This window comes from Equus przewalskii, chromosome 3, assembly GCF_037783145.1.
Source record: "Equus przewalskii isolate Varuska chromosome 3, EquPr2, whole genome shotgun sequence".
Taxonomy (NCBI): domain Eukaryota; kingdom Metazoa; phylum Chordata; class Mammalia; order Perissodactyla; family Equidae; genus Equus; species Equus przewalskii.
Window position 1 is genome coordinate 28439425 of NC_091833.1, and position 22895 is coordinate 28462319.

At 42.6% G+C, this 22895-nt stretch overlaps 1 protein-coding gene across 2 annotated transcripts in view; it reads right to left on the bottom strand.

Moving 5' to 3' along the window:
* CDYL2 (chromodomain Y like 2) overlaps window positions 1-22895 on the bottom strand; it is a 156848-nt gene that overhangs the window by 89612 nt on the left and 44341 nt on the right. The window contains exon 1 of one of the 2 annotated variants that reach the window (XM_070612350.1): window positions 13812-13990. The exons of the other annotated variant lie outside the window; for it this stretch is intronic. Coding sequence (XP_070468451.1) covers window positions 13812-13853 — 42 coding nt within the window. The 5' untranslated portion in view covers window positions 13854-13990. Of the gene's footprint in view, window positions 1-13811; window positions 13991-22895 lie in introns of those variants that run through there. 2 annotated transcript variants of the gene reach the window in all.

The following is a 22895-nucleotide window of genomic DNA, read 5'->3' on the forward strand; positions in this document are numbered from 1 at the left end:
CCCCTACATCCTGGAACAAAATAAGGTCACTAAGGAAAACCACTGAAGTCCAAATGAAGTATAGAGTTTGACTAATAGTAATTTACCAATACTGGATCCTCAGTTGTGACAACTGTACAACAGCACCGTAAGATGTTAATAACAGAGAAAACTGGGGGAGAAGTACACAGAAAATCTCAGTAGTATCTTTTCAGATTTTCTGTGACTCTACAACTATCCTGAAAAGTCCCTTTAAAGTTTAAAATGATTAATAAGAAGCCGAAGCAGGACTTCTGTATTAGCTGTGTGAGGAGCTCAGCAGACCCTCTCCCCCAACAAAAAAGTTAACTGGTGAAAATTATAAAAGAAAAAGAAACATTTAATGTCTCTGAAGATTGTCCTAAGTGGATACAGCAAAGGGAGAAACAGTTATAAAACAATAACTACTAAATCTCAATAATAACCCGGAGAGTTTGGGGCATTTGATCCATGACCTGCCCCCAGCCCCCTGCTCAGCTCTAAGTTACAGAAGCTCTGCTCCAGGTGGTGCAGCCAAGAAAAAGGAGGTTCCTTTTCCTCCCAGCTCACAATCTAGAGCTACAATTCTACTCTAAGAGGGGCAAGCCCCCAGAGTCCCTCATCCCCCCTTCCCATCCACCCTTCCACCAGCTCCATGTTGCAGAAGCTCAGGTCCAGGTAAGGGACCAGGAATTCTTCCCCTAACACAGATCCCATTTGTAGGATGTGGGCTCTACACTAGGCTTGACAGGGGCCAAGAATTTTGGGGCTTCAATCACCTCCCCCAACTCAGATTGCTTGTGGGGTGGAGGTTGCATGCATGGAGGGGCAAGCTGAGAAGACCAATGGCTACCATCTTTTCCTGGTGTCCATGCATAGAGCATAACTGTCACTCTGGGAGAGGTGAGCTTCTGTCCCCACCTCCAGGCTTGGTGCAGTGGTACAGACAGGTTCCGTTCAAGGGGAAAGAGGTCATCAGGACTGGCAAGCTGAAAGCTATGTCTGAGGGAATTGATATTATTTGGAACAGAGCATGGAAAAGATCATGACTAAGGACATTGTTGAAAACAATGGAGACTTGGGTGTCAAGGAATTAAGAGGGGACTAGTGGTTTCATGAAACTAGTAGCAACACACAAAACAGCAGACCAGTCATATGTTTAACAGAGAGAAGCAAGGAAAGGGACAACCAAGACGGTCTATCCTGGGATCACACTCATAACTGGGAATCCAGAAGACTGGGCACATGCGTTAGGCTACACCCATTCAAGGGTAAACAGAGCTGGATGTGGAGCAGACTTGAAAGTATTCCCCTCCAAGGACCTGTCAGCAAAGGGCAGGGGCCTCACTGATTCAAGGGGTGTAAGCATAACCTCTGACCAAACACTGCCTGAACAATAAGACACAAGGACCCTAGGAAGGCTTAAAATTACACACATCCTTCATGGTTTGGAAGACTGCACACACCCAAGGCTGCACTCTCTCAAAACTGTCTTAGAGAAGGAACATCCCAAATACCAGTCCTCAGCACACAGCAAAATCATAAACCCTCTAAACTGTGAAAGTAGTCTCTAAGCCACACACAAATCCAATCATAAAGAGTGAAAATCTAACAGGTTGAAGGGGCATAAGCACCACTTTTGACCAATACGTGGCTTATGTTAACCGGGGGAATCCATAGGAAGTGAGGCTAAAAGATAAAAACAAGAGGTAAAAGCTGAAGAGGGACATCAGAAGCTGCACATCGAGGGGAAAATAGACCTTACAGAATTAGTTCAGCCTAGTCATTAAACACATAAATAAATTACCAAACATAAAGGAACTCTGGTTGAGGGTTAAGGGGGGAGAATCAGTATTCATATTTGCTACAATATATTATCCAAAATGCCCTGTTCTCAACCAAAAATCATGAGACATGAAGAAACATGAAGGTGTGATGAATATACAGAGGACAAAAGGAGGCAACAGAAATTGTCTTTGAGGGGCCCCAGATATTGGACATAGCACACAAAGACTTCAAAACAGCTATTATATAGATGTTAAAGAACTAAAGGAAAGTATGATGACTATGGCACATCAAATAGAAAATATCAATAAGGAGATAGAAATTATTTTCTTTAAAAAATGGAAATCCTGGAGTTGAAAAAGACAATAACCAAAATGAAAATATCACTAGCAAGGCTCAACAATAAATTTTGAGTTGGTAGAAGAAAGGATCAGTGAACTTGAAAATAAATCAGTAGAGATTATGCAATCTGAAGGACAGAAAGAAAAACGAATGAAGAACTATGGACAGAGCTTTAGAGAAATGTGGGACAATATTAAGCACATCAACATATGCACAATGGAAGTACCAGAAGGAGAGGACAGAAAGGGGAAGAGAAAATATCAAAAGAAATAATGGCTGAATACACCTAAAATTTTATTAGAAACACTAATCTACACATCCAAGAAACTCAACAAGCTCCAAGTAGAATAAACGCAAAGATATCACACATCATAGCCAAATGTTGAAAGCCAACGGTAAAAAGAAAATCTTTAAAGCAGTAAGAGAAAAATGACTCCATCAAGAATCCAATATCTAGCAAAGATAACTTCCAAAAGTGAAAGCAGAGTAAAGACATCCCAAGATACACAAAAAACAAAGAATTTTGTGTAAAGCAACCACTAAAATAACAAATACGTATATCTAGTTGGAGATTAAAAATTTAAAAATTATTCAATTACTACATAAGAAGGTAGAAAGGGAGGAGGAACAATGTACAGATAGGACAAATAGAAAACAAACATTAAGATAACAGAATTAAGCCTAGCCACATCAAGAGCAACATTAAATGTAAATGGTCTAAACACCCCAGTTAAAAGAGATTGTCAGCATGGATAAAAAAGCAAGGACCAACTATATGCTGGCTACATGGAATGCATTTTAAATACAGACACACAAATTGGTTAAATGTAAAAGGACGGGAAAATATGTCATGCTAACACTCAAAAGAAAGCTGGAGTGGCTATTTGAATATCAAAGTGGATTTCACAGAAAGCCAGGGCAAAGGAAAGTCATTTCCTAATGACAAAACAGTCAATTCATCAAGAGGACGTGAACTTAACCTTTATGTATCTAATAACAGAGCTTCAAAATACAAAAAGCAAAAAGTGATAGAAGTGGAAGGAGACAGATCCACAATTATTGTCAAAGGTTTAAATACACCTCTCTCAAAAATTAATGGAACAAGTATGCAAAAAATCAACACATAGAGAAAAGGAGAATATAGAAAAATCTGGGCATTACTATCAACCAACTTGACCTAGTTGGCATTCTGCTCCTACTAGTGAACCCCAGTTGACTAGCACACTCTACCCAATAACAGCAGAACCCACATTCTTTCCAAATGCATACAGAGTACTTGCCCACAGACTGCGCCATAAAACAAGTCTCAATAAAGTTAAGAGAACTGAAATCCTATAAAGTACGTTCTCCAACCAAAGTAGAATTAAATTAGAAATTTAATTAAGGATGTCTGGAAAATCCCTAACTATTTTGAAATTAAGCAATATACTTCTAAATATACCTCTTTTACAACAGGTAAAAGAAGAAATCAAAAGGGAATTAGAAAGTAGTTTAACTGAAGGAAAATGAAAACACAACATACTCAATTTGTGGGAGGCTGCTAACGCCTCTGTTATCAAAGAAGTAAGGTGTTAAGTCAATTAACTCAGATTCTACCTTTAGAAACTAGACAAAGAGAAACAAATTAAACCCAAAGAAGCAAAAGAAAGGAAATAACAAAGATCAGATGAGAAATTAATGAAATGGAAAGCAGAAAAACAGTAGAGAAAAACCAAAAGGTGGTTCAATGAGAAAAATCAATAAAATTGATAAACCTCCACCCATACTGACCAGGGAAAAAAGGGAGAAGATACAGATTAATAATATCAGCAATGAGGGAGGTGTCATCACTACAGATTCTACAGATATTGAAAGCATAATCAGGGAATATTATCCTTTTAACTTATTTCAATAAATTTGACAACTTACATGAAATAAACAAATTCCTGGAAAGACACAAAGACAAGGCTCTTGAATTCAAGAAGAAATAGGTAACCTGAATAGCCCTAAATCTATTAAATAAACTGAATTTGTATTTTTAAATCTTTTCACAAGAGAAACTCCACTTTTACCACACATTTACTACAACTACACAAATTTTCTTCAGAAAATTGAAGAGAAGGGAATCCTTCCCAACTCATTCTATCAGGACATTATCCTGCCACAAACCACACAAAGATATTACAAGAAAAGAAAACTAACTGTAACCTAATATCTATCATGCACATAAATGCAAAACTTCGACAGTTTTAGCAAATACAATCCAACCATATATATGAAGGACTATACATCATGACCAACTGGAATTTTATCCCCAGAATGCAAGGTTGGTTTAACATTAAAAAAAGTCAACGTGGTTCACCATATTATCAAACAAAACAATAAAAAGATGTGCAAGACTCACAAACTGAAAACTACAAGACATTGTCAAGAAAAATTTAAGACAACCTAAATGCATAAGAACATCATGTTCACAGGTTATAAACTCAATACTGTTACACTATTAATTCTCCAAATTGGTCTACAGAATCACTGCAATTCCAATCAAAATTCCAACAGGCTTTTTTGTAAAAACGACAAGCTGATTCTAAAATTAATATGGAAATAAAAAGAATCTGAATCACCAAAACAACTCTGAAAAAGAACAAAGTTGGATTGCTAACACTATCTGATTTTAAAGTACAGTATTGCAAAGGTACAGTATTCAAAATAGTGTGATATTGGTGTAAAAATTAAAAAAAAATGATGAATGGAATAAAGAGTCCAGAAATCAATCCAGACACATATATAGACAACTGATTTTTGCCAAAGGAGCAGAAGCAATAGAGTAGAGAAAATATAATATTTTCAACAAATGGTCCTGGAACAATTGGATATCCACATGCAAAGAAGGGCTTCAAACCATACCTCACACCATACACAGAAATTAACTCAAAATGGATCATAGACCTAAACATAAAACCTAAAACCATAAAACATCTAGACGAAAATATAGGAGAAAATCCTTGTGATCTTGGGTTAGATAAAAGATTTCTTAGATATGACATCAAAAGCACAATCCATAAAAGAAAAATTCGGAAAACTGGACTTCATCAAAGTTAAAACTTCTGCTCTTTGAAAGAAACCATTAAGAGAATGAAAAGATAAGCCATGGACTGAGAGAAAATATTTTCAAGTATGTATGTGATAAAAGGTTTATATCTGGAATAAAGAACTCATAAAACTCAGTAAAAAAAAAAATCCATTTTTTTTAATGGGCAAAAGATTTGAGCAGACCACTTCACCTGCCGAAGGTATGCAGATGGCAAACAAGCAGATGAAAAGATTCTCAACATCATGGGTCATTAAAAAAATGCAAATTAGCAAATTAAAACCAAGAACAAGATACCACTACACATCTGTAAAAATGGTTAAAATTAATAATATTGACCATACCAAATGCCAGATGTGGAGAAACTAGAACTCTCCCACATTGCTGGGAGGAATGCAAAATGGTACAAGCACTTCAGAAAATAGTTTGGCAGTTTCTTAAAAATTTAAAACATCCATCTACTGTATGATTCCTGCATTCCACTCCTATGTATTTAACCAAAAGCAATAAAAGCATATGTCCTTACAAAGATTTGTGTATGAATGTTCACAGCAGTTTTACTGTAATAGCCAAAGGCTGGAAGCAACTCCCATGTCCAAGAATAAGAGAATGGATAAATTGCAGTGTATCTACCAATGGGATATCACTTAGAATCAAAAAATGAATGAACTATTGATACACAAAAGAACATGGGTGAATCTCAAAATAATTATACCGAGTGAAGGAAGCCAAATGAGAGAGAGTACACACTGTACAATCCTATTTATATAAAATTGTGAGAAGGCAAACAAATGTGTAGTGACAGAAAATACGTCAGTGGTTGACAGGGGTGGGGAGGCAGTGGAAGGGGTAGGTGGGATTACAGAGAGGCAAGGGGAAACCACTAGAAGTAATAGATATGTTCATTAGATTGACTGAGGTGATGGTTCACAGGTATACATATATCAAAACATCAAATTTCGGGGGCTGGCCCCGTGGCCGAGTGGTTAAGTTCACGCGCTCCGCTGCAGGCAGCCCAGTGTTTCGTTGGTTCGAATCCTGGGCGCGGACACGGCAGTGCTCATCAAACCACGCTGAGGCAGCATCCCACATGCCACAACTAGAAGGACCCACAACGAAGAATATACAACTACGTACTGCGGGGCTTTGGGGAGAAAAAGGAAAAAATAAAACAAAATCTTAAAAAAAAAATTTTGTACTTTAAAGATAATTTATTGTATCTCAATTATATCTCAATACAGCTGTTAATAAATACCCTCCAAGAAATAAGAAAAGATAAAATAATTCACATGCAAAATAAGAACAAGATTCTATAAAAAAGGAATATTCAAAAACTCAAAAAATAAAGCTCTTGGGGTCAGCCTGGTAACAAAGTGGTTAAGTTCACGTGCTCCACTTCAGCAGCCTGGGGTTTGCAGGTTTGGATCCCAGGTACAGACCTACACACCAACCACTCAAGCCATGCTGTGGCAGCATCCCACATAAAATAGAGGAAAGGACACAGATGTCAGCTCAGGGACAATCTTCCTCAAGCAAAAAGAGGAAGATTGGCAACAGATGTTAGTTCAGGGCCAATCTTCCTCACCAAAAAAAAACATGAGAACAGAAATAGAACAGTTCGAAGATGAAGTTAAGGAAATATGAAATAAAAGACAATAACATAATCAAAAGGAATATAGGAGAGGTAATAAAAAAATTAGAGAACCAACAAATTCAACATCTGAATAACAGGAGTTCAAGAAAGTGAAACAGAGAAATCAAAAGGGAGGAAATCAATTTAAAAATTTTAGAAAATTCCAACAACAAATAATATGAGATTTCAGATTCACAGAGCCCACCAGGTATCCCATACGATGACCAAAAACAGATTAACCCAAAGCACACCCCTGTGGAAATTCAGGACTGGATTTCAAAGTTAAGGTTCTGAAATCTTTCAGAAAGGAAAATGAAGTTTTACACCCAAAGGACCAAGAACCAGGATGTCTTCAGATTTCTCAAAAGCAACACTGAACACCAGAAGCAACAGAGCAATACCTTCAAAATCTTAAGGAAAATGATTTCCAACCTAGAGTTCTATACTCAGCCGAATCAGCAATCAAGTGGGAGAGGAGAATAAAGACATTTTTAGAAAATGGATAATCTCAAAAAATTAACTTCCCATCTACCTTTCTCGAGAATCTACTTGAGAATGCACTCCACCACAACAAGGGTGTATATCAAGAAAGAATACATAGGAGATGCTGTACAGTTGAAAAAGGCAAGGACTCCCGGAGCTGATAAAGAAGGGACTCCAGGGTGATCACTGTGCACCAGACCTTGAGGGAAATGAGTCCAGATTGGAGCAGGTGTGACATTTTTTTGACCCATAACAGTGCAAAGCTATATTCAGAGCCACTTTCTCTCCAGAATAAATAGGCATAATGCAAATCACTAGAGCCATCACGTTTGTTGATGAGCACCATAATAATGACAATCTATGAATGGGACTGAATGATGAGAAGATAAAGTACCACATTTCACTGAGGCTGAGAACATTTTTCTCACATTTTAGCATCTCTGAAATCAGGATATGTCTCACAATTGAGGGAGTAGCCTAGTTTAACTGGCTGCATAGTTTTCTGTCTTAGTGATATATCTTATTATTCACAGCATTGTAGATTCAGTGAATATGGTATGTTCCTTACATGAGTGTCACACCAAGTCTAGAGGCCTCTTCTAACCAAACTCTTGACAGGAGCCTTCTGCCCTCCACAGGCTGCAGTAGAGAGAAAATCACAAATCTGCCCAATCAAGAAAAAAATCTCCTCTATATACACACAAGCTCGAACATGCACAGAATTTCTTACGTGACACTGGTAACTCATCAGAGTCATGTCTGGGAGATATTTGAGGAAAACCACTGTCCCTATTTATCCTTCTGCTCCTTTTGAATTTTGTACCCTGAGCATGTTTAACTATCAAAAAATAAATAAAATTTTAAAATAACGAAGTAAATGAATGCATAAAAAGTATTCAGAAAGAAGTCTAAGAATCTGGTCATTAGCGGTGATGAAAATGACCTTGAATTGCCAGACAGCGGTGTAAGGACTTCTTTTTGTTCCATTTGTTCTCAAAAAACTAAACTAGCCTCTCTTAAGGTCCGCGTGCTTTTTTTGGATTGGTTACAGTGCTCCCAAAACAACAGTCAAAGTGGAGGAATTGAAAACACACACACACACACAAACACTTTTTAATTCTGTTGTCTGGCTCAAGGCGTCATGATCTATTCAGTCCATCAAAAGATGTGAAAAGGCCATTGATGAAAAGACTCAGCAGCATCCATAGAAAAGGGTGATGGTTCGAGCAATGAGCCAATATATCCCGTGTCTCTGGATGGTGTCCTTCCCACAACCACGTCCACCCCAGCCCCAGAGCCCCGCATCTCTTATGGGAGGGGTTAAGGTAGTTTACTGGGAGGAGTATGCAGTTAGGAGGAAACTGAGGAAGTTGAATTCATAAAATGAACTGTCAAATAAAGCTCTTAATATTATTCCAGAATCTCTGCTGCACATATTTTAAGATACCCTGAGAACCTCAAAGGAGCCACAGTGGCAGCCTGGTTGGAGAGTAGACAGGGATAGAATGAGCAGGAAGCCTATTTCTGTATCTGCTGGACACACTCTGAATAGTTTCATAATGCCATTTTGGCTATGCAATGGCCCTGCCCTATTCCAATGTTCTGAAAATGTTGACAATTCTGGACATTCTCCAAGGCTCCCTGGACATGTTTATGGCAGCTTCCTGGAAGGCATTTGTGACCTCTCTTCATATCCAGTAGGACATGGCATTTTCTAAACTCCCGTCCCTCTGGGGACATCACTGCTGTGCCAAGATGGAGAAATGGCTGTCTGAGCCAGAGGAGAGGCACCTTGGAGGTGCCTCTTCCCCAGGGCTTTGTCAATAAACTCAAGTAAAGCAGTTCACAACGAAGGAACCTTCGTGAGGAGAAGCAACGCAGCAGAGAGACTGCTGGGGATTTGAGATGCTCTCATGACAGATCGCATACACGGTGATTACCTTTGACCAAAACTATTGCAATGGCTCCTCACCAATCTTTGGCCTTCAGTCTCCTTCCTCCAATCTCGTCTCCACTTAGACACAAGGCTGACCATTCTAAAACATAAATCTCAGTCTTTTCTCCCTCTGAAAACTCAGCAATGGCTCCCCAGTAAGATTAAGTCCCTTCCTGATGGCAAGACATAAGGTCTCCCAGAATAATTCTGAATGGAAGACTGGCTTTGCTAACTAATTATTGCCAGGAATAAAGGTAACAGATAAACTAGCATATACAAAAAAAGTTCTATTCCACTTTTAGATAGCTGGATGGACACTTCGCAGCAGTGATCTTGTCACGGACTATATCAGGAAATGCCATCACCCAAAGCTCGGTATTTCCAGAGTGCTACTTTGAGACTTTACTCGGTCACGTGTAAGTCTTGTTGAATCTACCGAGGGGGGAGAAAAGCTTTCACGTTAGAACCACGGTAGCCAAGCTACAGAGTAGAACTTGGGGGGTCATGACCACCTCTGTGTTTGCACGGTGGAGTTTTGGAGGGGCATTTTACCTGGGCATGAGGTTGAGACAGTTGGGATGTGGGCCATGGAGACAGAGAATGCTAGAGGTGCACTGGGCTTGAAGGCACAGTTGGAAACCGGACACGCTGTGGACCTGGAACAGCTGAGCAGACAGGAAATCCAGGTCGAAAGCAACTGGACAGAAACTGAGCCAAGGGAGTAGGTTTGGGAAGGGGTAAGAGGAAGCTCTTCTCATAGGAAGTCAATCTATCTGGCAACTAGAGGCATGGGGTTTGGACTCATTCATTCATTAGCACCCATGATGTGAAAGACACTGTGTTGGGCCTTGAGGGTACAGATGTACCCCCTTAAGTTATTAAGTATTCCAGGAAACGGAGGTATCGAATGACTCATTGCCACATGCACGTTCCCTTGAGAGCTGCTTCCCCATTTTGTAACCCAGTGCTCCCGTTTCTTCAATTTAAGGTGCAGGAAGTCATAACGGATCTCCCACCACAATACGTTCCAACCATTGACCATCTGGACCTCCCAGGCTGCGGAGATATTGTTGAAGCCTCTCCATTCAAAGGCTTTCCAGCGACCCCGGAGCGCTGAGCTCCTTCCTGTTCCCTTGGCCAGTCCTGCAAAGGTACACCTGCCTCAAGTCACCACAAAACTTGTATTTATCACCTGGCTCAGTCCTCTCTCTCAGTTCTTGGTTGGTTTTTCTAGCCATGCCCCTTGCTCGCCTTCTGTCCACCATCAAGGGCAGCAACTCTTCTAAAGAGCATGAAATGACAGCAGAAGGAGAGGCTCCGATGAAGCAAACAGACTGAGATGTACCTCAAAAGCGAGGGAAGTGCTGGAACCCGGCAGCCAAGAGGCTAAACGGTGCCCAAGCTAGTGAACTTGCCACTAAGCCACGAAGAAAATTTATATGAACTGCACTCTTCTGTATTATAATGGGTCTGTTTTCTAAGATGAAACAGCGCTGCACAAAGCAGTACTCAACCAAGTGCCGTCCGGTCACATCCTGACAGACTTGAACAAGTTTCCCTCCACTCTATGCATCAGTTTCCTCATCTGCAAGATGGGGTTAATGATGACCACCCCATGGTCAGAACTAAATGACGGAACTCCTGCAAGTGCTTAGCTCCGCGCCTGGCCCAGCACGGGTGCTCACGGACGGGAGTGATTTCTGTCACCACATGCTCGCTGTTACAAGGCTCCTGTGACCTGAGTGGGGGGTAGGAAGGGAATTCTCAGAGGCAGCAGAGACGCCCCCAGAGGATCGCCCTGATTCCAACTAGACCTCTGGGTGTTCGATCTAGAAAAACACCCTGGAATTTTCACTCACTGATGTTTTTTTCTCAGGGACTTCATAGCAGTAATCACTGGATTCCCTACAGAGTGCTCGGCAAGCTGCCCTCACTGCGTTCAGACCACACCTTCCATTTGCAAACCTGAGCCAGTCAGGGAACTTCAATCAGCTCCTACTTTTGGAGAAGACATTTGTCCCTCGCCAGCCTCCAATCACTGTCCACAACAAGGGCTAGAGAGAGAAGCAAAAAGAGAGTGGGGACTTTGGCATCGCTGAGCCCCGCTCTGTACTTACTAGCTCAGGGACCTCGGGCAGGTCAATAAGCCCTCCCAACCGAGGTCAGCTTGGGCCTCTGGACTAAAGATCACCTGCCCAGCTTGCCCTCAGTAACCAGCCCTTTATGGTGTAGGCCAGTGACCTTGAGGCTATGGAACAAACATGCACACACACACACACACATCCCCGCCCATCAGGGGGACCCAGGGGCAACATATGCAAGCCTCTGTCTTGTGGGCTGTTTGCCAGCTCCTAAATCTAATTGCAAATAGTGACACATCCCCATCATCAATACAGTTATAATTCACATTGTTTCCGAGCCCTTTAATGAATATTTTCTCATTTGTCTGTTCTCATTTCTAACGGCAAAACATGACACACAATCATCATGCGCAGAATACTAATACAAATAACCCCTCGTCTGAGTTTAGCTGGCAAAACCGCCCAACACACAGCATTCAAGAAGCACAGCGCTTCTTTTTAATTGACTAATTCTCGATTTGCTAAGTGCTTGCTTTGTGCCACAACAGCAGCGGGCAACAGAAACCCAAAGCTGGGTCCCTGCCTCGTGACTCAAGGAGGAGCTGGGAAGACACAGCTAGTAAACGTGAGCCTGTCCACATGTGATGGGCAGGTAGGGGAGCAGTGGGGGTGAACAGTGGGACTCGGGGTTCAGACTACACGGGTTCAATAAGTAACACTGGGCCCTAAAAATGAATGAAGTCCTGATACACGCTACGAATAGAGGAACATTTAAAACATTATGCCAAGTGAAAGACGCCAGTCACAAAGGCCGCATATTGTATAATTCTCTCTATAAGAAATATCAAGAATATACAAATATAAAGAGGACAGAAAGTAGATTTGTAGTTGTCAGGAGCTAGGGGAAGGGGGAGCAGGAGTGACTGCCAACGGATATGGGTTGTTTTGGAGGTGATAAAAATGTTTAAAATCAACTGTGTGACAGTTGTGCATATCTGTGACTGGATAGAAATGGGTGAATCGTATGGTAGGTGAGTTATATCTCAATAAAGCAGTTCTTAAAACAAAGTAACTTTGGGAAAATTATTAACTCTTCCAAACCTCAGTTTCTTCAGCTGCAAAATACAGATGATAATAGTGGCAAATTTTAAATTACTGTGACAGTTCAGAGGGATGACTTTGTAAAAAGCCATCAATGCTTTGACCACTGTTATTATCAGCTATAAAAGATCGGGGGATCGTTCACATTAGGCAAAAGGTGGAAGCAACCTAAGTGTCCATCAAGGGCTGAATGGATGGCAAAATGTGGCATATACATACAATAGCACATTATTCAGCCTTAGAGAGGAAGGAAAGCCTGTGGGACGCTACAATCTGAATAAACTTGGAGGACATTAGGCTAAGTGAAATAAGCTAGTCACAGAAAGACCAATATTGTATGATTCCACTGATATAAGATGCTTAGGGTAGTCAAATCCATAGACACAGAAAGTGGAAGGTGGTTACCAAGGGCTGGGGGGAGGGGGAACTGGAAGTTAGTGTTTCATGAGGACACAATTCAGTTTTGCAAGATGAAAGAGTTCCAGAGATGGACGGTGGTGATGGTCACACAGCCACATGAATGTACGCAATGCCGTGGAACCGTGCGCTTAAAAACGGTTAAGATGGCAAATTTTATGTTATGTGTATTTTATCACAATAAAAAAATTTGAAAGATTCGGGGGATACACGAGCGGGAGAAAGGAACACCACGGGAAAGGGAGCAATCTGGAGAAGGCTTCATAGGACCAAAGACTCAGGAGCTAAGCCTCAGCAGGGCAGACGGATGGAGCGTCTCGGGGCAGCCGTCACAGACAGAACCAGCACACCACACAGCCCCGGGCACTGCCTTCCCGGAGTGCTCTGACGTCCTCCCGCCCTGCCACCCACTCTGCCACCCAGCACCGGCCCACGGAGTACGCAGTGCCAGCTCAGAGCTGGGGGGCGGGGGGGCACGGAGGCAGGAGTGAGTCACGGGAGCTCTGCTTCCAGACAGACAGACCCACTGCCTGCCAGTCATGGAAACTCCCCAGAAAAAGAAGCCCCACATCTGGGATCTCTCATCCACACACAGGCCCTACAGTCCAATTGCCCAGAAAGGTTGACCTGGATTATCCCAACAGAACGGCCCAAGTTGCCTGAGAATGAAGCTGAGGCACACGGATGTGCAGGAACAAAAGACTGGAGCGATCTCAGGGTTTTCCTTTGTTTGTTAGGTTTTCTCCCCATGTGGCTGTGCAGGGGGTGGTTGCAGCAGGCAGGGAGGGGGTGCTGAGGAGAGACTACAGAAGACAGGAGAGCTGTTTAGAGGTCTCTAACTCAGCAAAAAGAGACTAGCTAAATTACACAGGGTTGACATCCACAGGACAAGTTTGTGCCTTTGTCAACCCTAGTGCAGCCCGTGGAATAAGCACATCCAGGAAGATACAGCAAAAACCAGAGTACCTGAAATTGGCCAATTATGTTCCCCACTGCAAGTCCCATCATTTAAATACAGGTATATTCTCATTCTTTATCTTTCACTTCTACAGTGGTAGAGGTTGGAGGGAGGAGGGCGGGAGTACAGAACAGCCAGATGTAAGTATGGACATACATATCTGGGAAGTGTTTGGAAGGTCTACTCCAGAGGTACAATTATGACGCCCACTCTTTCAAGTTCTATAGTGCATAAAATTCCACCATTAAAAAGGCAGTGCCGGGGGCCGGCCCAGTGGGGCAGCAGTTAAGTGCGCACGTTCCACTTTAGTGGCCTGGGGTTTGCCGGTTCAGATCCCAGGTGCAGACATGGCACTGCTTAGCAAGCCACACTGAGGCAGGCATCCCACATATAAAGTAGAGGAAGATGGGCATGGATGTTAGCTCAGGGCCAGTCTTCCTCAGCAAAAAGAGAAGGATTGGCAGCAGATGTTAGCTCAGGGCTAATCTTCCTCCAAAAAAAAAAAAAAGGCAGCCCTGATGTCTAGAACCATTGTTTTAGAACTTCTAGCCAATGCAATAAGGCAGGAAACAAAAATAAAGAGGCAATCTACAGGAAAAGAATCTAAAAAATATTATTTGCATACATTATCATACATCTAAGTAGCTCAAGAGAATGAAGTGAAAGAATTTAGAAAGAATGAGAAAACTCAAAACGATGTCCGGTTACAAACTAAAGATCTAATCAACATTCGGCAATAACCGGTTAGAAAATATAGGAGGAAATAAATCCTATTTGTGGAAGCAACAAAAATATAAAATGCCTAGAAATAAATTTAACAAAAAATGTTCAGGATTATATGAAGAAATCCACAAAACAACTGTGACACATAAAAAAAATGATTTCACCAAATGGAGACACTTCTATATTTGTGGACGGGAAGTTTCACTACTATAAACATGCTAATTTTCTCAAAATTAACTTTAAATTTAAAGCAATTTCAATCAAATCCCATCTGGGTTTCCTAAACCTGACAAATTTATTTTAAGTAAATATGAAGCAGGAATAGCCCAGAAATTTTTGAAACAAAAAGAAAAATAAATTCAGGACTTGCACTACCATTTATTAAACACTACAATAAAGTAGTAACTGATATAAGCACAGACAAAAAGTGAAATCGCATAAAAAGCCCAGAAACAGACCTGTGTGTACATTACATATATTTGTAGATGGATTTTGTGTATAATAAAAACGACATTTTAGATTGTAGATTCAGTCAAGAAAGTGGGTTTGGATAACTGATTAACTATTTAAAGGAAAATTGTGAGAAGTCTACCTTATATCAACCACATGAATACAGTTTAATTCAAGAATTAAATGTAAAAATAAATAAATTCACAAATACATCCGTGATTTAGGGATAGAGAAGGTCTTTCTAACTTTACAGGAAAATTTAAAAGCTTTTATTACATAAACATTTTAAATTTCTGTATATCAAAGAGTAGCATAATCTAAATTTGAAACAACATTATGAGGGAAAGACTTGTAACAAACGGTAAACATTTATTTTTAATATTGAAATGAATCTTATGATTCGTCAGAAAGAGATAAACGTATCAACAGGAAAGGTCAGGAAAAAGAAGTGTGAGAGAGAAAAAAAAAATGTGAAATGGCCAGGAAATAAAGGATACTGAAACTCACCAGTAATAAAAGTCTCAAAAATAAAACAATTAATTGTCATTTTTTGCAAAATTTGGCCAAAGTTAAACTAACTGATCAGCATTGGCAGATGTTCAGGTGAATGGGCACTCTTATATACTGCGGGAGAGATGTAAATGCTAATTTCCCTAAATTTACAACATTCTTAAAGGGCAATTTGGCAATGCCCATGAAAAACCTCTGAAATAGTCACATCTTCTGACCAGTAATTCCACTTGTAGAAAATAGCCTAAGGAAATAACCAGAACTATGTACAAAGTTTCAACATCACCATCACATGCTACGTTACAGGCACCATGTTCTTAAGGCAGAGTTCCACGCTTTAACTGCGTTGTGTAATTTAATCCTTGGTGTAAAAGTGAGGACAAGCTACGAGGATTCAGAACAAGCCAGAAGAGATGTTCCCTACGCCCTGGAGTAGAGAACCAGTCTCACCCACGTCCTGGGGAGGAGGGACTGGCATTAACCACCAAAACCATGACACTGTGAACTCTATGTTCACTCTTTGTTGTTACTTAATCCAGGTAAGATTATTTCTATAAGCAACATTACATTAGTTTGAAAAATTATTTTTTTGGAGGAAGATCAGCCCTGAGCTAACATCTGCTGCCAATCCTCCTCTTCTTGCTGAGGAAGACTGGCCCTGAGCTAACATCCGTGCCCATCTTCCTCTACTTTCTATGTGGGACGCCTACCACAGCATGGCTTTTGCCAAGCGGTGCCATGTCCACACCCGGGATCTGAACCAGCGAACCCCAGGCCACCAAGAAGCGGAACATGAGAACTTAACTGCTGTGCCACCGGGCCGGCCCCCTGAAATTCTTTTAATATTTATTGTTAAAACACTTAACCCCTTCAAATACGAGCAAGAATCAAGACAACTGACAACTGAAGGCAACACCCTGGTGACCAGAAGAAAGAAAAAGAAACAGAAAGTGCCTGAACACAAGAGTGGTACCTACTAAGCACTCAGGAAATCGTAGTTAGCAGTTGGGGCGGGGGGTGGGGGGATTACACTGTTCCTATGGGCTCCTCCGATAAGAAAGGAGTACCCTATTTGAGTGTGTCCTACAGAGACTTCACTCGCACTGTCTCATTCCAGACTTGCTATCCCCTGGGAGGTAAGTATCATTATTCCCGTTTAAAAAAAAAGGAGAGAAACTGAGGCACAGAGAAGTTAAAGCAACTCATCAAGGCAACACACTTAGAAGCAGCAAGAGATTCAAACCGAATCAGGGTGAGTCGAAGTCCAGAGATGCAGAAAAGTCCTGGGAAACTCGCTCCGGGAGGCGCTGGCACATTGGGCGGTGTTCTCTAAGCTCTCCCTTTCCTGCCTTCATCTCCTGCATCCCCACTCCCAGAGCAACTCTGGAAACCACAGCAGAGCTCCAGGAGGCTGTCGCGGATTCTTCTCCCCTCTCACACGCTGAAGCCTCTAACATTCGCCTCGCACTAGACACCACGAAGATGCCCTTCCTGCAGGAAGCCCCACTCTGGAGTCCTGACCTCAGAAGGCAACAAGTGAGGACCCGAAAGGAAAAGAAATGAACATGCAGGAGCACCCTCTTCTAGCTACTCCACATCCATCATTTTATTTAATCTTCCCAACAACCTTCCAAGAAAATGTCATTGTCCCCGACTTATAGGTGAGAAACTGAGGGTCTGGGAAGTTGAGCAACTTGACCAAGTGATAGGTGTCAAACCAGCTCACCAAGAGCTACAGTGAAATGCCATGTGGGGGTCTCAACCAAACTCAGGTTTGACAGCGTGTGTCAACACGGCAAAGGGACTTTCTAGTTAAGTAAGCGCTGGCAGGTTCTCTCCCCAATGCACAGGGTAGTGAGGCAGTAACTTCATCCCTGTGACAACCAGCAGCACTCTCAGATCAGAAAGGGGACAAGCTTGGAACGCCACCCTTCCGCTGAGTTATACAAGCCCAGCAGAAGGCACTGAGCCACTTGTCTCCTTCCCCCAGGAAAGCTCTGCAGACAGAGACCCCAGTGGCCCCTTTGGTGCTACAACATGCAAAACCCCTGACCTGCAGGGTGAGTGACAGACATGGCCTAATAAGAGGACCACAGCTGGGGCCCCCCAGCTGACAAAGCGCGTTCTCAACGCTTGTTTCTCCTCATCTACACAAGCACCCCCAGAAGCCAGGCGCTGCCAGCATGCTGCCCGTTCAACAAAACAGTCAAGGTAAGAAGCTCAGTCAAGCTGCCTGAGGGTCCCACAGGCAGAATGTGGGGGCCTGGGGTTTTTAACCGAGACCCTCTGATTCCAAATCCCATGGTCCGTGCATGACACCAGGCAACCTCTTTTGTGTGAACTGAGCATCTGGAAAGCCAGATGTCCAGTCCCTGTGACACCAGTGACACTGAAACCAGGAGTCAAATGAAACCCTGTCACAAATACTCAAACACCCCATGGCAAAAGGCAGTCAGCAGAGTGGAATCAAGAGCACCTAGGATGCAAAATTCCAGCCTGACCGCTTACTAGCTGTGTGACCTTGGGAAAGCCATCTAACCTCTCTGTGCTTTGAGTTTCTCATCCATAAGAGGAGGATAATAACAGCGCCCTGTTGGTAGAGTTGGTCTGAAGGCTGAATGTGCTAATATCTATCAACACTTCAAACAATGCCTGCACACTGTAAGCACATACTAAATCAATGCACATTAGGGATGATTATTATTATTACTACTATCGTTACAAAGAGACGACAGTACACAAGTTATCAGCTTGTAACAGGAGGTGATTTTGCTCCTCGATTTGGCTTTCAGGAGCAAAATGACACAATTGTAACCTCCCTCTGTGATGCCTGTAGGGAATTTAAAATCAATCCCACCCATGACCGAGTTTTCACCCTGAACACTAGGGTGTCCTTGTTCAATTGGAAAGGTTTCTATACACTGACCTTTCATTCGTGTTGCCCCCTGTTGCCTCAGAAGACAGGGGAGGGCAGGGAGGACCAATGACACCACTGATTCACCCTGAACAAGCAGCACGTTGCCACCACCTGATTAAACAGCCCTGGAGTCGTCAGAGCACCCTTGCTACCGGGGATCGGCATGCCTGCCACCGAGCCACTGAGACAGCATCATCTGTTCCCAATTCCTTGGAATTTGAAGAGTGGAGTGGAAAGGGAACGAAACTCACAAGACTAGACTGGTTCCCAAGACCCGCCTTCTGCCCTTGGCTCTGCTCTGGGGACCAGGCACCTCTCCACCAGGTACCATGCCACGGTGCTAGGCTGCACCTGGCGAAAACAAGGGCAGTTACGCCCCATCCCCACGAGGATCTGCAGATGACGGGAGGCTGAGATCCCGCTCGCTGTCTGCACAGAAGCGTGGGCTGGGTGTGCAACACACTCACACCACATTACCCTACCCCGCTGACCAGGGCAGAGCTGACTTCCTAACGCCGAGCGCTCTGAATTCAGGAGTGACTTGTGCTCCGGGAAGAAAACGGCTTCTTCGAACGTGCTCGAAATGTTCCATTTGGTACCGACTCCAGAAGTGACCTCTTGATTTTTTCTTACAGCCAGATTTTTTTTTAAGTGCAGCTTCTAAGCAATTTTCCTTGCATCCTCTCAAGTGTTCTGGAATCTTCTGCCTGTTCTGAATCACTGGTGAAGACAGCAAGAGTAACCCCAAGAATGTAGGGCACCGGAAGCCAAGTGCCCAAGACGGACTGAGAACGATTCCTGGCCCAGACGGCGCAGGCAGGCTCCTCGCTTGGCCACCAGATGTGCCAGGAAACAGCAAAACCACATAGGTCAGCAGGCCCCCTCCCCGGGCTGAGAGGGAGACCAATGAGTCGCAGGAGGGTCTCTGGCAGGATGGCACAGCCTGGAAACCACGCACTAGGAGACTGTTCTTTCCCACAGCTCCATTACTGTTGGCTCGGGGTCACTGAAAACACTGAGCTGACTTTTTAAAACTGGTAGACTTCACCTAAAATCCAGATTCCCAGCTTTTCTTTAAAAGAAAAAAATTAAGACAAAGGAGGACTGGCAGCCCTGGGTCTATATTCCAACACTGGCTAGATTTTAACAACCATTACCCCTCTGGGTTTGCCACAATCCCCACTATGCCTAGAGTCCCCAAAGCTGAGGGTCAGTCGCCATTGATCATCATGTATGTGCTGTCAATCTTCTTACAGCATAGAAATAGTTCTCTGGACTCAAAAGCATCAAAAAATAAATAAAACAAAGGCAGACCAAAAGGCCACATGTTTCAAGAAAATTGGGAAATGGTCCACCACGTGTCATTTTCCTTGTTGCATCACCAGCCTGGACCCCGTGGCACAGAGCCCAGCATCGGGTGTCTGAGGTGTCAGGGTTCAAGCCCTGGATTGGCACCTTCTTAGCTGCAGGACCGTGGGCATGTGCTTAACCTCTCCAAGCCCCAGGTTCCTCATCATTAAAGTACCCAGGCTTCGTGGGTTTGAGAAAGGATTTAAAAAGATGTTGCATACAAAGCGCTAGGCACAGGGCCGGGGACCCAGTAAGTGTGCAATGAATGCCGGCAGTCACTGTTACCGATGTTGTCAGAAGTGGTAACGGTGGTGGTGGTGGCTGTGGTAGCTGGTGGGAACGAGGTGGTAGTTTGCCCTCTGGAGCCCCTTCTTGCATCAGGAATGGGCTTTGTTCCCTCCCAACTTCTAAGGTCAGAGAAGCAGGCACCACTCAAAAGGGCATGGCCACACCCAAAAGCTGTCCACACAGACTCCTCTAGAAGTACTGAGTGCACACCTTAGTTTCTCTCTGCCTTTCAGCGTTGTACACTCCAGCCAAATCTCATCTCTGTTCTCTGTTTCCTGCACACACATCTGTTTATCTGGCTTCTGCTGTTCCCCCTGAATGGAACACTGTGCCCACCTCTGCCCAGCTGGCAGGCCCTTGACTCACATCTGAAGTTTCTGATCAGACATCAGCACCAAAAAGCCTTTCCTGAATTATTGGACAAGATTCCTGAACCCTGAATCCCATTCTATATTTGTTCTTCTTCCACCTAGACCGTGAGCCCTTGTACAGGGCACCCTCAGCTCCGTAACCCTGGCCCCAGCCCCGTGTCGGCACACAGTATACACAGCACACAAGTTCAAGCATGGGGCCAGTTCACACCAGTAGGTGACTGTGGGAAGACAGCAGAGTATAAAGGGAAGAGCGCAGGTTTGGGGCCCAGAGCGCAGGTTTGCATCCTGGTTCTGCCATTTAAAACTCAGATGGGTAATCCCGAGCTGGTCCACGTAATCCATGGAGCCTTGGTTTGAACAAATGGAAGACAGGGTTCTTGTGAAGAAGAGATAAGATAACATTAGCAGAACAACACAATGCATATTATCAGCACCCCAACCACCACCAGAGCCAACACCACCACTACCACCACCTATCGCCTTCCCTTCCCCATCCCCAACTTAACTTGTGACCCCTGAACTTGAACTTTCCCCTGTCTCTCACTTTCCTAACTTACAAGTCTGCACTGAGAGCTCTCAGGGACCCAGTGTGGCTACGGGTTCCAAATGAGCCCAGCCTGACACAAAGAAGTCCATCAAAGAGGAGAAAGTCACAGAAGGGAGCTAATTGTATGCTCTCTCTGTACAAGTTTGAATATTGCCATAAAGAACATTTAAGATATAAGAATATAGTCAAGGGGCCGGCCCGGGGGTGCATCATAAGTGCGCACATTCTGCTTCTCGGCGGCCCAGGTTTCGCTGGTTCAGATCCCAGGTGCAGACATGGCACTGCTTGGCAAGCCATGCTGTGGCAGGCGTCCCACCTATAAAGTAGAGGAAGATGGGCACGGCTGTTAGCTCAGGGCCAGTCTTCCTCAGCAAAAAGAGGAGGATTAGCAGATGTTAGCTCAGGGATAATCTTCCTCAAAAAAAAAAGGTTAAAAAAAAAGAATATAGTCAAGCCTAAGACTGAGGCTTAAAATATAAAGTGGATATAAAGCCACATGTACACTGCGGTTCCAACTGTGTCTAAATAAAGTATAAACAGCAAAATAGACCCAAAGAAACTTGACCAAAACGTTAAGAGTAGAGAATTATGGGTCACTCATATTTATTATTTATATTTTTATTTTCCAAATTTTCTCTAGTAATCACATTTTATGATTAAAAAAACTAAAACTTTATTGAGTGCCTAGCAGTATCTTATTTAGTGCAAGTAATCAATTAAACAATTGTTGAAAAAGTAAATTATTGAAAATATGTAAAGCAATTGGTGATTTGTCTATAGCAGTCTTAGGTTTTTCACAATAAAAAAAATGCAAAACACAGTCTTTTTAAATGTCTCTGGAACATTTTCAAAAATTGAGCAAGTACCAGTCCACCAGAAATACTTAATAAATACCAAAGTTCAGAAATTAACCAGTTATTTTCTCCTTCCACAAAACAATAAAAAGAAAAATCAATAGCTAAAGGACTGACAAAACCTCAAAACACCCCAATAATTAAGTCTTGGCTAAGAAAGGTAATCCAAACAAATTATGGGCTACATACTAAATAAAAACAATAGTTCCAACACATCCCAAAATTTACAGGGTTCATCCAAAGCTAAGCTCAAAGAGAAAAAAATAGCTTTATATAAAATTTTTAAATAAGCAAGAATGAAAATATGTAAACTACTCAGTACAAAAAGCCATGGAAAAAAGTCAACAAAATGATCCTAATCAAAGCAAGAAAAAAGGATTAATTTTAAACACAAAATAATTCAGAGAAATAAAAAGTAAAAAGGATAGACTGGGTCAAAAAAAATCTAACAATCAGTTCTTTAAAAAAGGAGATAAGGGGGCCAGCCTGGTGGCGCAGCGGTTAAGTGCGTACGTTCCACTTCCCAGTGGCCCGCGGTTTTCCGGTTCGGATCCCAGGTGCAGACATGGCACCGCTTGGCACGCCATGCTGTGGTCAGCGTCCCACATATAAAGTAGAGGAAGATGGGCACGGATGTGAGCTCAGGGCCAGTATTCCTCAACAAAAAGAGAAAGATTGGTAGTTGTTAGCTCAGGGCTAATCTTCCTCAAAAAAAAGGAGATGAAAAAGACAAATTAGCAAACCAAACCAAAGAGAGAGACAGAATACAAAACCTAAAACACTATCTGTGAGAAAGAAGCTATAAACAGAGAAATCTGAAACTATTACATTTCCTCGGCAACCCGGAAACTGGAAAATACAGATGAAATTAATCACCATATTAAAACAATCCAAAAAAAATCAATTACCAAAAGAGCCGACAAAACTGATAACCAGGGAAGAAATTAGGAAAAGCTGCCAATGAACAACTGGAGGGGGGAGGATGTGCCATGCCCAAATGATTTTATTAACAAACTCTTTCAAACTTTCAAAAGATAATTTAAAAGCTAGTCAACAGCTTTTATAGAAAAATATGGGAA